Raw genomic sequence first — 13475 nt, forward strand, 5'->3', positions numbered from 1 at the left:
TGGGCCCTATTTAAACAGAGACATTCAGGGCTCTTTTTATAAAACAGGGAATATGACATTCCCTCAAACCTTCCCTGCAGGTCCATTTGTTTCAATGGCAGTAACTGATTCTCTCCAGGGAATGTCAGATTCCCCGTTTTATAAAAAAAGCTCTCAGAGTTTAATTACACTTTAAGATGATAATATGATGATCTATCCTTGGATATGTACCTCTTTTTATCGGCAACCACTCCAGTGGTATTTTCTATTCTTATCACTGCGGGATTGGCTTCCTCTCCCTCTGTACTTTCGGAGGGAGCCGATTCCACATTTTCACAGACCTTACAGTGAAGAATCCCTTCCTTACCCGGAGCTTAAACTTCTTTTCCTCCAGATGCAAAGAGCGCCCCCTTGTGCTCTGTAATGGGGCTCTCTTTGTATCTGGAGAAAAAAATATATATTATAGAATTGATTCATTTGATTCAACAAAAATCTTTTAAAAACTAGAACCTTTGATCAATTTTGACCCAAACATGTATTGAACATTGATCAGAAAAAATTATTTATGTTATTAATTCAGTCTGACCAGGAAATCAACAGCGACATAACTTGGTATGTTGTCCAGTGGTACCTTTACACAATCTTATTTTATATTGATTAGTGCAAGGCGATATAAAAGACAGATTGACAAGTTTTATTTTCGATCAGGGAATTCTTGATCGTTCGCTGGTTTAGCATGCATCTAATGGCTGTATGTTGATTTCTGTTTGCTGTTGGCCATTATACTTGGTGAATTAATCTCGGAGGATCAGCCTATGGCAGTTTCTTCTACTGGAACAGAAATGTTTCACTGACCAACTCTGGAATACCTCTATATTCATAGGAAAAATATTATTTCCAGGGACAGTAAGTGATAGTAATGGGGAGGCAGTGGTATTTGCAATGAAATTGTAGAATTAAGGATGGAAAACAGTATAGAATGCTACGCTGGGGAGGGGGGTGACATTAAGCGTACAATGTACAGTTTGAATTTCAAAGCTCTGGGGACACCATGGTGCTTATCTTTAGCAATGGTATGGAAGTTTACAGACAACAATGTGCTATTGCAGAGACAGGGATAAAGCACAAAGACATTTGCAAGCACACTATGCAGCTAGACAGGCAAAATACAGAGATAAAAAAGGCAAAAAGGTAAAAAAGGTAAAAAAGGTAAAAAGTGAAATCCACAATTTTAGTAAATTTTTTGCCACCTTGAATAAAAATAGAAAAAAATTTACTAAGATTTGTCATGAGCTACAGCCAATCGTTTTACATCATGGAAGCCAGACTCTGAATGTATGCGTGTTGTTCCCTTACCTCTCGTAGTTTGGACTGGATCCACTGGCCAAACATTGCAAGGCTGTCCAATGGGCAGATGGCCCAGATCATAACTAGAGAAATCATAAAAAGGAAGTCCAATAAATGGCTCACACTGGCCTTCTCTGCCTGCAGAGAAAAGACAAGATCTTATTACCATTTCATCATTATATTGGGAAAGACCATTAATAAGACAGCTATTAGAATTCATTTTTTACAAACCATGTAGCTTCTGTCACATTAAAACACAGCTAAATGTTTACTAGACAATGAGCCTGATTTATTAAAGCTCTCCAGGGCTGGAGAGGATACACTTTCATCAGGGTAGCTGGGTGATCCAGCAAACCTGGAATGGTTTTCTTTAACACATTGGCTATTTGCTAGCAAATGTTTTGAATCCTTGACTAGATCCATTCCAGGTTTGCTGGATCAATCAGCTTCACTGATAAAAGTGTATCCTCTACAGACATGGCAAACTTTAATAAATCAGGCTCCATGTGCTCAAACACTGAAGTGGCAAACCATGAGGTGTAATCCCTTCAATATGTCCGCAATATCATCTATAGAGCATCACACCTAATTGCAACAATTACCGAGCACAGTTTGTCTATTAACCCCCCTATAGCCACGCCAAGTGCCCTCAGGGCTTCAAGCCCAGCTTTTGTTTTTCAGGGGAGCAAAGAATGAGTATTGATCCTCAGCAGGTCCATTATTCAGCACTTGTCTTTGCCAGATGACTTTAAAATATATCATTACTATGAAATGATCCAATCAAACTTTTATAGCCAGTGCCAGAGAGAGAATGCAGAGCCTGGAAAACAGGACTCTGGCCAATACCCATAGCTTGGCATACATAACCCAGACTTATATGGGAGCTGCAGCGGAGGTCATCGCTCACTGCAGAGAGGAGCATTCCTTGTAGCTTTTATGTGATCCATTCACGGAGTACCAAGACATAAATTCAAGTTAATGTTTCTTACAGTGTTTTCTTTCCTACAAGTTTGTAGTTTCTCCCTATGTTTGCGTGGGTTTACTCCGGGTACTCCGGTTTCCTCCCACATTCCAAAAAGTAAGTAAGGAGTAAGGTTAATTGGCTTCCCCCTAACATTGACCTTAGACTGTATAAATGATAAATGACTATGGTAGGGACATTAGATTGAGAGCTCCTTTGAAGGACTGCTAGTGACATTACTATGGCCTTTGTACAGTGCTGTGTATAATGTCAGCACTATATAAATACTGTGTAATAATAATAATACAAGTTTGTAAACTTGAATGTGTTTTGCATTTGCTGTTATACAGACTGATGTGTATTTAAATCTATGCAAGAAAATGCTGAAGCAAGAAAATTTTCAGAAAATGTACAGGTATAAAGCTAGTAAAAAATAGGACTGATTACAGCACCATGAAAAGTAATTTACTATTCAATGAGCCCCTTTCATCAAACTAAAATACCTTTATGCAATAAAGGGAATCAGTTATATCCTTACAAAACCCAAAGTAGACATGAGCTCAGAAAATTATGATTTGCTTTTTAAATGAATATGTAGAAACGTTAATTATGCCGTAGCAGTAATTTGCAAACTGTAAGCTTTTTGAATCTGTGCTTCCTCCACCTCTCCTGCTGCTTCTTAATGCCCATCGCCATTAACAGGGAGGCAGCTCTGATATGACATGAAAAGCAAAGCTATACTTCTTTATCAACATATTCACCCCCACAAGGAGACCCCAATGCAGAACAAGAACTGCTAACTCCGCATTTGGAATAAATCAGCCACAGGGAGGCCACAGGGAGACCACAGGCAATACCGGTGACTAATTTGCTTTGCACCAGTCCTCTTTAAAGAAGACCTATCACCACGATTTTTACTTTGTATAGAATGGTAAATAATTCTTCTATATAAAGTAAAAAAAAATTTCATGAAATGCACAGTGGGAGTTTTAGTTTCACTTTAAGAATCTCTTGACCTCAATGACCCAGAGGGCCTGATTTTTAAAAGTCCTCCAATGCTGGAGAGAATACACTTTAATTAGTGAATCTGGGTGATCCAGAAAACCTGGAATGGATCTGGTCAAGGATTCAAAACATTTGCTAGCAAATAGCAAATAGCTTTTAAGAAATCCATTGCAGTTTTGCTGGATCACCCAGCTTTACTGATGAAAATGTATGCTCTCCAGCCTTGGAGAGCCAGGAAACAAGTCAGGGTTATTACCATCTTGTGAAACATTTTATTAAACAGGATTTATATAGCGCCAACATATTACGCAGCGCTGTACATTAAATAGGGATTGCAAATGACAGACTAATACAGACAGTGATACAGGAGGAGAGGACCCTGCCCCGAAGAGCTTACAATCTAGTAGAACATGATTACCATCATGTTTAAATATGTAGTTATAAATGGAGTCTGAAGTATTTCTTTGGATACTCACCGTATGATCCAAAATAGCATGGGCCATTTCATGACACAGAATGAAAGCTAGCTGGTCGATGTCCGCCACAGACTTCAGTATACCGGTGAACACAAATATCTGACCATTCTGCAAAAAAACACATAACTTAGAGAGCTAAAATATACCCACAGTGATAAAACTGCAATTAGTTTAAAACTTCAGATGAATAAAATTGGATCCATCAATTAAAAGGTTATTTTTAAAACACAGCTAGGATAGGTATCTAAATATAACTTATATCGGCTTCTTGTAACCACCTGCATTATAACATTGGAAGCTGCAGCACACTGGGCCTGATGTATAAAAGCTTTCCAAGGCTGGAGAGAATACACTTTCATCAGTAAAGCTGGGTGATCCAGCAAACCTGGAATAGATTTCTTAAAAGCAAAATATTTTTAATCTTGGACCAGATCCATTCCCGGATCTTGGATCACCCAGCTTCACTGATGAAAGTGTATTCTCTCCAGCCATGGTACATACAGCGTCATTCTGCCCAATGGAGAGGAGAGGGGGGAGAACGACGGGGTGGCACAAATGGGTGCAGTCGTTCTTCATCTGTGGACCCGCCAGGACGCATTTCCAAGGCAGAGCTGACTGAGAGCAGGAGGATCGTTTTGTGAGGAACTAGCGGACAGCTTCCATCCCTGGTGGTATTAGTTTCAATGGGGGGCAGTTTGGGGTCCTTGGGGGCAATATGTTAGTGACTGACGCTGTGGTGGGAGGATCCACTTGAGGTGTAGCGCCCCCCAAAGTAGTGGTAAAAAAAGAAGTGGCAGAGGTTCAGGAAGCCAAGGGTCTACCAGATTGGTTGCATTCCCAAGGCGGAGAGGATCATTTCAAGGAGGCCAGACCCACATTGGGTGTTTTTGTTCAAGTCACTGCTCCCAAGGACCTGCAACCAGTAAAGGGGTGTCAATAGCTTTAAGGACATCGTGGTTTGAAAATTCGGGTATGCTATGGAAATCGTTGACTTTAATGTTTTAAGGAGAACATTTTTGCGTTTATTAAATGAGCGACAAGGCTAATTTCTTCCAAACAGTGGTCTGGGAGTTTTCTTGGGCAATTGGGGGGTGTGGAAGGAGAGAAATAGGGGGGAGATGGAGGAGGACATCAGTACTCATCAAAAAAAAGCCTCACATACTCACTCCAAAATCCTGTAGAAAACCCTCCCAGAACAGAAGAAGTTGTAATAGCGGCAGAGCTCCATAATAATAGATTTTTTGGGGAATGTGATGTCTAACAGGCTCATATAGGTGTAACTGTCAAGTGTCTATAAACATCTGAACATTTGGTATTTAGGTTTTCAGTTCTATGTTATTATGTATCCCAGACCTATATTTCTCTAGAAAACTACATCAAACAAGGAGCCCCGAACCCTTGGAGATTATAAATGACAATTCGGGATATCTCACCGGCAGCACATAAGCATTAACGATCGGTTTGTCCACCACATGTAGTGTCCACTCAATCTTGGCCACCTCGGGCAGGTCGCTGTTGCAGGCGATAAGATGTTGGACAATCTTCTGCACCTGCTGATAACGTTCATCCTTCTCTGGAAGAATCTCATCCTTAAACTCTTCAATCATCTGCAAAAAAAAAAAAAAGGTAACACGAGAGATAGGTACAATCTAGAAATACACAGCTCAGCATATTCTAGCCTTTAATCTCACTTCTATGTGAAAATTTCATATCTGGTCTCAGTTGGGAGCAGCCGGTGTCCCCGGCGCCTCTGAACTGGGAAGACCCTGAAAGGATAGATGCCGCACAATCCCTGTCAAAATCAGTTTATCATTGAAAAGAGGAAAATTAAAATGGAGGTTGGAAGGATTTGCTGCGTTTGGGGAAAATCGCTGAAATAGGTAATGATTTTTCTTCATAGAGAATGAAAAGAAATACAGGTTTTATTGTACATAATATTGTACATAAGAGATAATCAGAACGGCGCTTCTTTTTCTTTTTGCAGACTAGCTGAATTAAAAAGAACATCGTGTACCATAGTGTGAAATGTCTATTTACTATTTGCATCAAATATCAACAGGGATTTCCTCCAGCTATTTGCTATCAATGATAAACATGAACTCTATGGTCAGAGAATCATTCAGTAAGGTGCAGGAAATGTTTCTTGTAACCTAAAGAGGCCCTAAATTGTGAAAACTGCTCAACAAAAAAGGAAACCATTACATACTTATATAGTAAGTCAGAAAAAAAAAGTCCATCAAGTTCAAGCACTAGGGAAATAAACATATCCCAGACATAAAACCCTATGGACATAGCTGATCAAGAGGAAGGCAAAAAAACCCCAGTTCAATTTGCTTCAACAGGGGAAAAAAAATCATCCTGATTCCATGAGGCAATTGGATGTTCCCAGTATCAGTAGTCTCTGTTATCTTTACTTTAAAGGCTTAATCCCCAGTTAGATTCTGTGCTTCTAGAAAGCATCCAGCTTTTTCTTAAAGCAATCTAAAGAACTTGCTGAAACTTCTTCCTGAGGGAGCCGGTTCTACATTGTCACAGCCCTTACAGTGAAGAATCCCTTCCTTATCCGGAGCTTAAACTTCTTTTCCTCCAGATGCAAATAGCGCCCCTTGTGCTTTGTATTGATCTCAACGTGAATAATCAGGAAGAGAGTTCGCTATATTTATACAGGGTGATCATATCCCCCCTAAACGTCTCTTCTCAAGGGAGAATAGATTGACTGCATATTCCAGATGTGGTCTGACCAATGCTTTGTACAGGGGCAGAATTATGTCTCCATCTTTGCAGTCGATTCCTCTTTTAATACAAGAAGGTACTTTGCTAGCTTTAGTTATTGCAGCATTGATTTATGGAAGACAATGTATAAGGCAGTGTTTTATAACCTTTTTACCATGCGGAAATTCCTTGATACAACTTTCCAGTGTTCTCCAAAGCCCTTTTTAACTGGGTACACCACCCGGCAATTTTCAATGTTTTTGGATGGCACTGATGAGTCGGGTCACAATATAGGAGCTGCCACCTGCCTACAATTTTTTTTTCCAAATGGTTCAAAATAATTTCTTTTGTTGAACACTGATTAAAGATCTTTAGGGTACCCCTGCTATAAAATTAAAATCCACAGCTCACAGTATATTAGCCTGGTGGTCAGAATTCCTCTTACTTTTCCGGCCATTGGGAATAATGTCACTCTTACAGATCATTGGTGTTACCTATTAATATTATCATTAGACAGTATTTATATAGCGCCAACATATTACAGAGTGCTGTACATTAAAAATTGGGTTATAAATGACAGATTGAGACAGTGACACAGGAGGAGAGAACCCTGTTTAGAAGAGCTTACAATCTAAGAGGCGCTCTCACCAAAATGTCTACTTATAGGGTAGATAACCCTTTCATACAAAGTAAAGATTATCATCTTTTTTTTTCTCTTTTTTATATTTTTTAAAAGAAAAAAGTGAAACCCCTCCCCTTCTGTCTTTACTGCCACAACGGTAAAGATTGAATGAGGCTTCTGCTTCTGCCTGCTCCTTCTGCACATGTCCGATCTCATGCATTAATATTATCATCCAGTATTTATATAGCGCTAACATATTATGCAGCACGTTACAAAGTCTACAGTCATGTCACTAACTGTCCCTCAAAGGGACTCACAATCTAGTGTCCCTACCATAGTACCAGAGTACCCGAAGGAATCCCACGCAAAAAAATGCAACTCCATCCAGATAGTGTCCTGGCCCTGGATTTCAACCTGGGACAAAGCACTGCAAAGACCAGAGTGCTAACCTCAGAGCCACCATGCTGCCACGCATGCACGGCATAATCCCTATTCAGGAGATACAAAAAGAAATCTTGTAACCCGACGCATTTCACCGATCCACTGCTTTCTGCATGACATGCCTTGCCATATGTCCATCTGAGATTATTTCACACAGTTCTGACTGCTCATAAAACACAGTTTTGAACCCCTCATAAAACAGCCATTTGGTAAATGTTCTCCATCTGTCCCCTGAGGAAGCCTCTCGGCGAAACGTGCTGGGACATGAGACTTATTTTGTATCTCCTGAATAGGGATTATTATGTTTAGTTTTTTGGTCCTATATCCAATGGAGCATTCAATGGGATAGAGCACAAGAATGTATTTTATGCATAAAACGTGCTAGCCTTTACCAATGTTGCTTACAATATAACTTTGAATTGCCACAAAGAAAGCCCAGATTTTCCTCTGTCTTTTGAACATAGTCTGCAATCATTCCATACAAAAAGAAAAAATGATCATCAGGGAGGACTTTGTAACCATCTACTGCAACAGAAAATATAAACCTGATCAGCCTGATCAATAAACTTGAACAGCCTTGTTTCATGCTGTGCTGCACTTAAGCAGAGTAAACTCTTGTACCTTTTTAACAAAAAATAGCCCTCGGTACACCGTCAGGTATAAAACAACCCGGCAATGTTATTTGCACACTGTCCGCAAATGAGGTTTCCATTCGCCTGCCACCTGATGGGCTTTGAGTGGCCCCCTCTGGTGACCGGTGAAAGGCACAGCAGGTATCTGTGCTTCCAAACCCAAGTTGGCACAAAAGAAAATTGCTCCATCCAGGCAATCACAGGGAAGAGGAATAAAACTCTACAGGTCGAATGCAGTAAAAGCAGAATTCACAGGGACGGTAATAATGGGAATAAAGAAGAACTCTGAATGGAATCAGAGTAGATTTCTTTTTATCTTAAGAGCTGTGTAAAGTTTATCAATTACAGGTGAAGAAAGATGGCGGGGTTGAAGAGCTTCCAATTGATTTTACATTGATTTATCCTAATGGCACTTTAACAGTCAGTTCAGTAATGAGTGGACAGTAAATATATAGCAGAATGTGCATTTCTTATCTGAAAGAAATGAGGGTCCCGTGGCCCTTTGTTTAAGCACAGGATTATTGTATAAATATAAAGAGGACCGATCACCAACATTTTTACATTACATAAAAGGGTAGACAACCTTTTTATACAAAATGAAAATGTTTTTTTTTCCCTTTTGGTTTAAAACCCCTAGCCAGAAGAAGACAGATGAAGAAGACGGATGAAGATGGCGGTGCCTGGCACTTCCTCCACGCCGGGACGAAGGAGGAATTCCAAGATGGTGCGGGACCCAATCCAGGAAAGCTCCGGAGCAATTGGGGGATCTGGGAAAGTAAAGGTGAGTGAGATACTGTGAATCCAAGCAAAACATTACAAGGACTTTTTTGGGGATATTGATGAATGATTTAGGATCTATAGCAGTGTTTCCCAACCAGGGTTCCTTCAGAGGTTGCTGGGGGTTCCTTGAGCAATGAGGAGTTTGTGCCTCAGTGACACCAATGATCTTTTTTTGCTATCTGTAAGGGTGACATTTTTCCCAATGGCCAGCAATGTAAGAGGAATTCTTCCTACTGACCCTCACACTAATGTACTGTGATCTGTGGATATAGGAATTATAGAAGGGGGTCACTAAGACCTGAAAGGTATTTTCGAGGGTTCCCCCATGTTAAAAAGGTTGACAACCACTGCTCTAGTATTTGCAAGTATATTCTGTCTGGGCTTCTTTGTAGCAACAGGGATTTTGCCGTTACATGTTGATGTGTTTTAGGGCACTATAAAAAGTAATAGAAACCTGTGCTGCCATCTATACAGATAGACGACTGATGGAGGAGAGTGATGAAATGATCGAAAAAAGATGGCGCCATCATGCAAACATGGTTACCCTACAGAAACCCCAAGCACATTAGCAAATCTTGAAAACGGGGGCAATTACAAGCAATGTTTTGGCTCTCAAGTTACCTCCCTTCTCTTAGAAACGGTGATCTGTGCCAGCTTAGGACTTTTTTGCTTTTGCTATGCATGGATAGCCAGCGAGAAAGATCCGTTCAAGTGACAAATATTAAACATGTGTATGCAGCCCTAAAAGTGTTATTAACTGATCAGTCATTTTAATCTAATGGCCCCAATAATGTCATGGGACAATGACTTGGAACAAGCATGAAGCCAGTGAAGTGATATCATGCCATAAGATACACTGAAGCCATTAGAGCAGAAAAACAGACAGGATTTTTTTGAAGGAGACAGAAGCACTGACAGCGAATATTACTATTCTTAAACAGGGTTTATATAGCTCCAACATATTACGCAGCGCTGTACATTAAATAGGGGTTGCAAATAGGTCAGATACAGACAGTGACACGGGAAGAGGAGAGGACCCTGCCCCGAAGAGCTTACAATCTAGGAGGTGGGGGAAGTATCACACAATAGGAAGGGGATATGGAATGGTGGGAAGTAGTGAGGGTTAGGAGACAGAAGAAGACGGGTAGGTGAGGTTGAAGCGTTGGCTTTTGAGGTCTCTTTTAAATGTGCAGAAAGTAGGAGCAAGCCGAATAGGACGAGGAAGACCATTCCAGAGAGTCGGGGCAGCTCTAGAAAAGTCTTGGAGCCGTTCGTGTGATGAGGTTATGAGTAAGGAAGTCATTAGTAGGTCATTGGAGGAGAGAAAAGAGCGGCTATGAGGGGATTTTTTTATAAGGTCAGAAAGGTAAGTGGGACAAGAACTGTGGTGGGTTGAAAGGCAAAGTACAGGAGATGAACGTGGGAAGGATGGATAAGTCTGGCTGCAGCATTCATATTAGATTGTAGAGGACAGAGTCCCCCCACCACATCGTCCTGTCTCCTCTTTTCAGACATTAGCTACCAAAATCCAGAACCTGCAGCCTAATTAGACGTCATAGGCGCCTGCTGGGTAATATCTTTTGGCAGAGAAAGTTCAGGCTGGACTCAATCAAAGATCAAAGTCTTGTGGCAGCTCTTCACAAAACAGTCTTTACGTTTCGGTTCAGTGTCTCCGTTCCTTTGTGTCTGCCTTTTATGTCCCTGAAAAAAGGGTCATCGCTTCTATTATGAGAATATGAATTGCGCTTTGTACTCTATAGAATGCCAAAGAATATGTGAAACGAAGACGACTCAACTGTACTATCAGAAAGGTGCAGCAGCAAGAAATTCTGGATCGCCTTGACTGGCGCATTAATGTCCTGCTGCCTTCTTACTAGTTGGGCCTTGAAAAATGTTAGTTTTTCCTTTTCTTTTTTACTTCTTTCAAAATTCATTAGCTTTTCATCAAGGAAAATTGTTCACAGCTGGTACTTAACGCAAATACCAGATCCATTCCCCATCTCTTAAGCACACAGCGGCAGAGTTTTCTGTCTCACATGAGAAGAGGGAATATTAACAGACGTAACAATTGAATTGTTTGCTGCAGTGAGATCTACAAAATGAGAGAATTCATCATCATCATCATTATTATTATTATGAATATGATATTTTATTCATACAACATGGACATCTTCTGCAGCTTTTTAGAGTCCTTAGTCATGACATTAGAGCTGGTTCAGAGCGGCTTCGGGATTAAGGGATGCCATGTGCGGCTTCCCCAGGACTGGCACCTTGCTTGGTCACTGGCGCTGCTGGTTCTTAAAAAAACAGTGTCTGCACAGCTGGCGCTGGTACTACCACCCCTCTAACTTCTCTATGGAGCTGCGCAGGGAGACCAAGTGGCATCCCCTGAGAGGCGGTGGCTCTCTGGCACAAGGAAGCGGTAAGCGCACAGCAACCTCACCGCAAGTGTAAACATAGCATGTCTCTATGCTAGTCAAATATAAGCAACATATTCTAATGCCAATTTGGGGTAAAGGAGCTAATGTTTATGGGAACTGTGGGATGAAGATCGTCTCATTGCTCAAGGAAGCCCTAGAGATGTCCCGACTCTCTGAAATGGTCTTCCTCATACTATTTGGCTTGCTCCTACCTTCTGCTCAATCCTCTGTCTCTTAAAACTCTCACTACTTCCCACCGTTCCATATCCCCCCCTCTATTGTGTGATACTTCCCCCACCTCTTAGATTGTAAGCTTTTATGGGCAGGGTCTTCTCCTCGTCCTGTGTCACTGTCTGAATCTGTCTGTCATTTGTAACCCAATGTAATAATGTGCAGTGCTGTGTAATATGTTGGCGCTATATAAAAACAGTTTATTATTATGATTATTAGTAATATTATTATTATTATTATTATTATTAATAATAATAATAATAATAATTAACCTAATTACCCTCCATGTAGAGTCCCCTAGCGTACTTGAACTTCATATCATAGTGCTGTGAAGTAAGAGTGCCAACTAATGCCAGTTCCCTAGGATCCACCTTCTTATTCCCTGACCTGATATTGTGCCCCATCAGCTCCAAATGTACCCCTATAACAACAGATGTTTTAATATAATGATACATTGTTCATGGATATCTCAAGCATTAGATTCCCACTACATTGATCATGGCGGGAGACATGCAAAATGAAAGTGCTATTGACTTAACCACTGCACTGCTCTCTCAATTATATTCCAGTATTCTCCACACAAACCCCAAAACAGCTGGGTGGTTACTGAGAGTGCTGGGTGGTGCATCTGGTCCGGAAAAGGCTGGGGAGAACACTGCCATAGTCATTTATAGCTGCCATCCAGAGATCATACCATGATGTAGGTCCAAGGTCTTAGGCTGGGGTGTCAAACTCAAATACACAGTGGGCCAAAATTAAAAACGTAGACAAAGTTGCGGGCCAAACTTGAAACTGAAACTTGAAACTCGAAACTACAATTCCTTGCGCCAAGAAAACAGTCCAATGCGGGGCCACACATAGGCAGAGAGGCCGCTGGTCTATAGACGCGAATGATGCCGCTACTACAACTCCCGGCATTACTTGTATCTATAAAACAGTCCAATGCGGGGCCACACATAGGCAGAGAGGCCAGTGGTCTATAGACGCGAGTGATGCCGCTACTACAACTCCTGGCATTACATGTGTCTATAAAACAGTCTAATGTGGGGCCACGCATAGGCAGAGAGGCCGCTGGTCTATAGACGCGAGTGATGCCAGCAATTCACATTTAGAATTCCTTTGGGGGCTTAAAAAAAAAAAAAAAAAAAAAAAAGATTGTGGGCTGTGCTGATTAATGGGCCAGAGTTTGACAGCCCTTAGTCTTAGGCTATCTACCTCCCTAGCCACGCTCTTCAGTTCTCAAATGACCTACTAATGACTTCCTCACTCATAACCTTGTCACATGCACGGCTCCAAGACTTTTCTACAGCTGCCCCGACTCTCTAGAATGGTCCTCCTCCTCCCATTTGGCTTGCTCCTACTTTCCACCTATTTAAAATAGCACTCAAAACCCAACGCTTCAACCTCACCGACCCGTCCATTAAAACCCTAATGCACCATTCTGTTCTATGGGGAGGGAGGAGGCTGAACGAGTGGCAACCTTCTGGTACGAGTGTGTAATGCACAGATAAAACTGGAAGGATCCTCAAAGGTAATGAATTTGGTAGAATGTTGTGCCTGGACATAAAATGAAGGGAAATGATCCTAATGGTAGACAGACAGTAGAGAGAAAAAAAATTAAAGGAGGAGTTTTAAATCTTTCTCTACCTAAAAATAAGTTTTGACTAATCTTACACTTTAAAGTAAATCTAAACCCTGGGGATACTCACCTGTGCCTGTTCCACCATGCAGGCCACTATCTACTCAATTCTTTCACATCCCAATATTTGGCCATCTTTATTGGCCGGGCTGGGATGATGTAACTCCTCCGGAGATGCACAGGGATTCATTCAGTCTTGGCACCCACAAGGGAAGGCATGATTGCTGGGT

General features: G+C 41.1%; 1 protein-coding gene across 1 annotated transcript in view; it reads right to left on the minus strand.

Moving 5' to 3' along the window:
* Window positions 1–13475, minus strand: part of OMA1 (OMA1 zinc metallopeptidase) — a 48188-nt gene that overhangs the window by 22977 nt on the left and 11736 nt on the right. Inside the window, exons 4-6 of the mRNA XM_072419354.1 lie at window positions 5202–5375; window positions 3769–3876; window positions 1336–1464 (exon numbers count right to left, since the gene is read on the minus strand). Coding sequence (XP_072275455.1) covers window positions 1336–1464; window positions 3769–3876; window positions 5202–5375 — 411 coding nt within the window. The remainder of the gene's footprint in view (window positions 1–1335; window positions 1465–3768; window positions 3877–5201; window positions 5376–13475) is intronic.

Source organism: Pyxicephalus adspersus, chromosome 8, assembly GCF_032062135.1.
Source record: "Pyxicephalus adspersus chromosome 8, UCB_Pads_2.0, whole genome shotgun sequence".
Classification (NCBI taxonomy): Eukaryota; Metazoa; Chordata; class Amphibia; order Anura; family Pyxicephalidae; genus Pyxicephalus; species Pyxicephalus adspersus.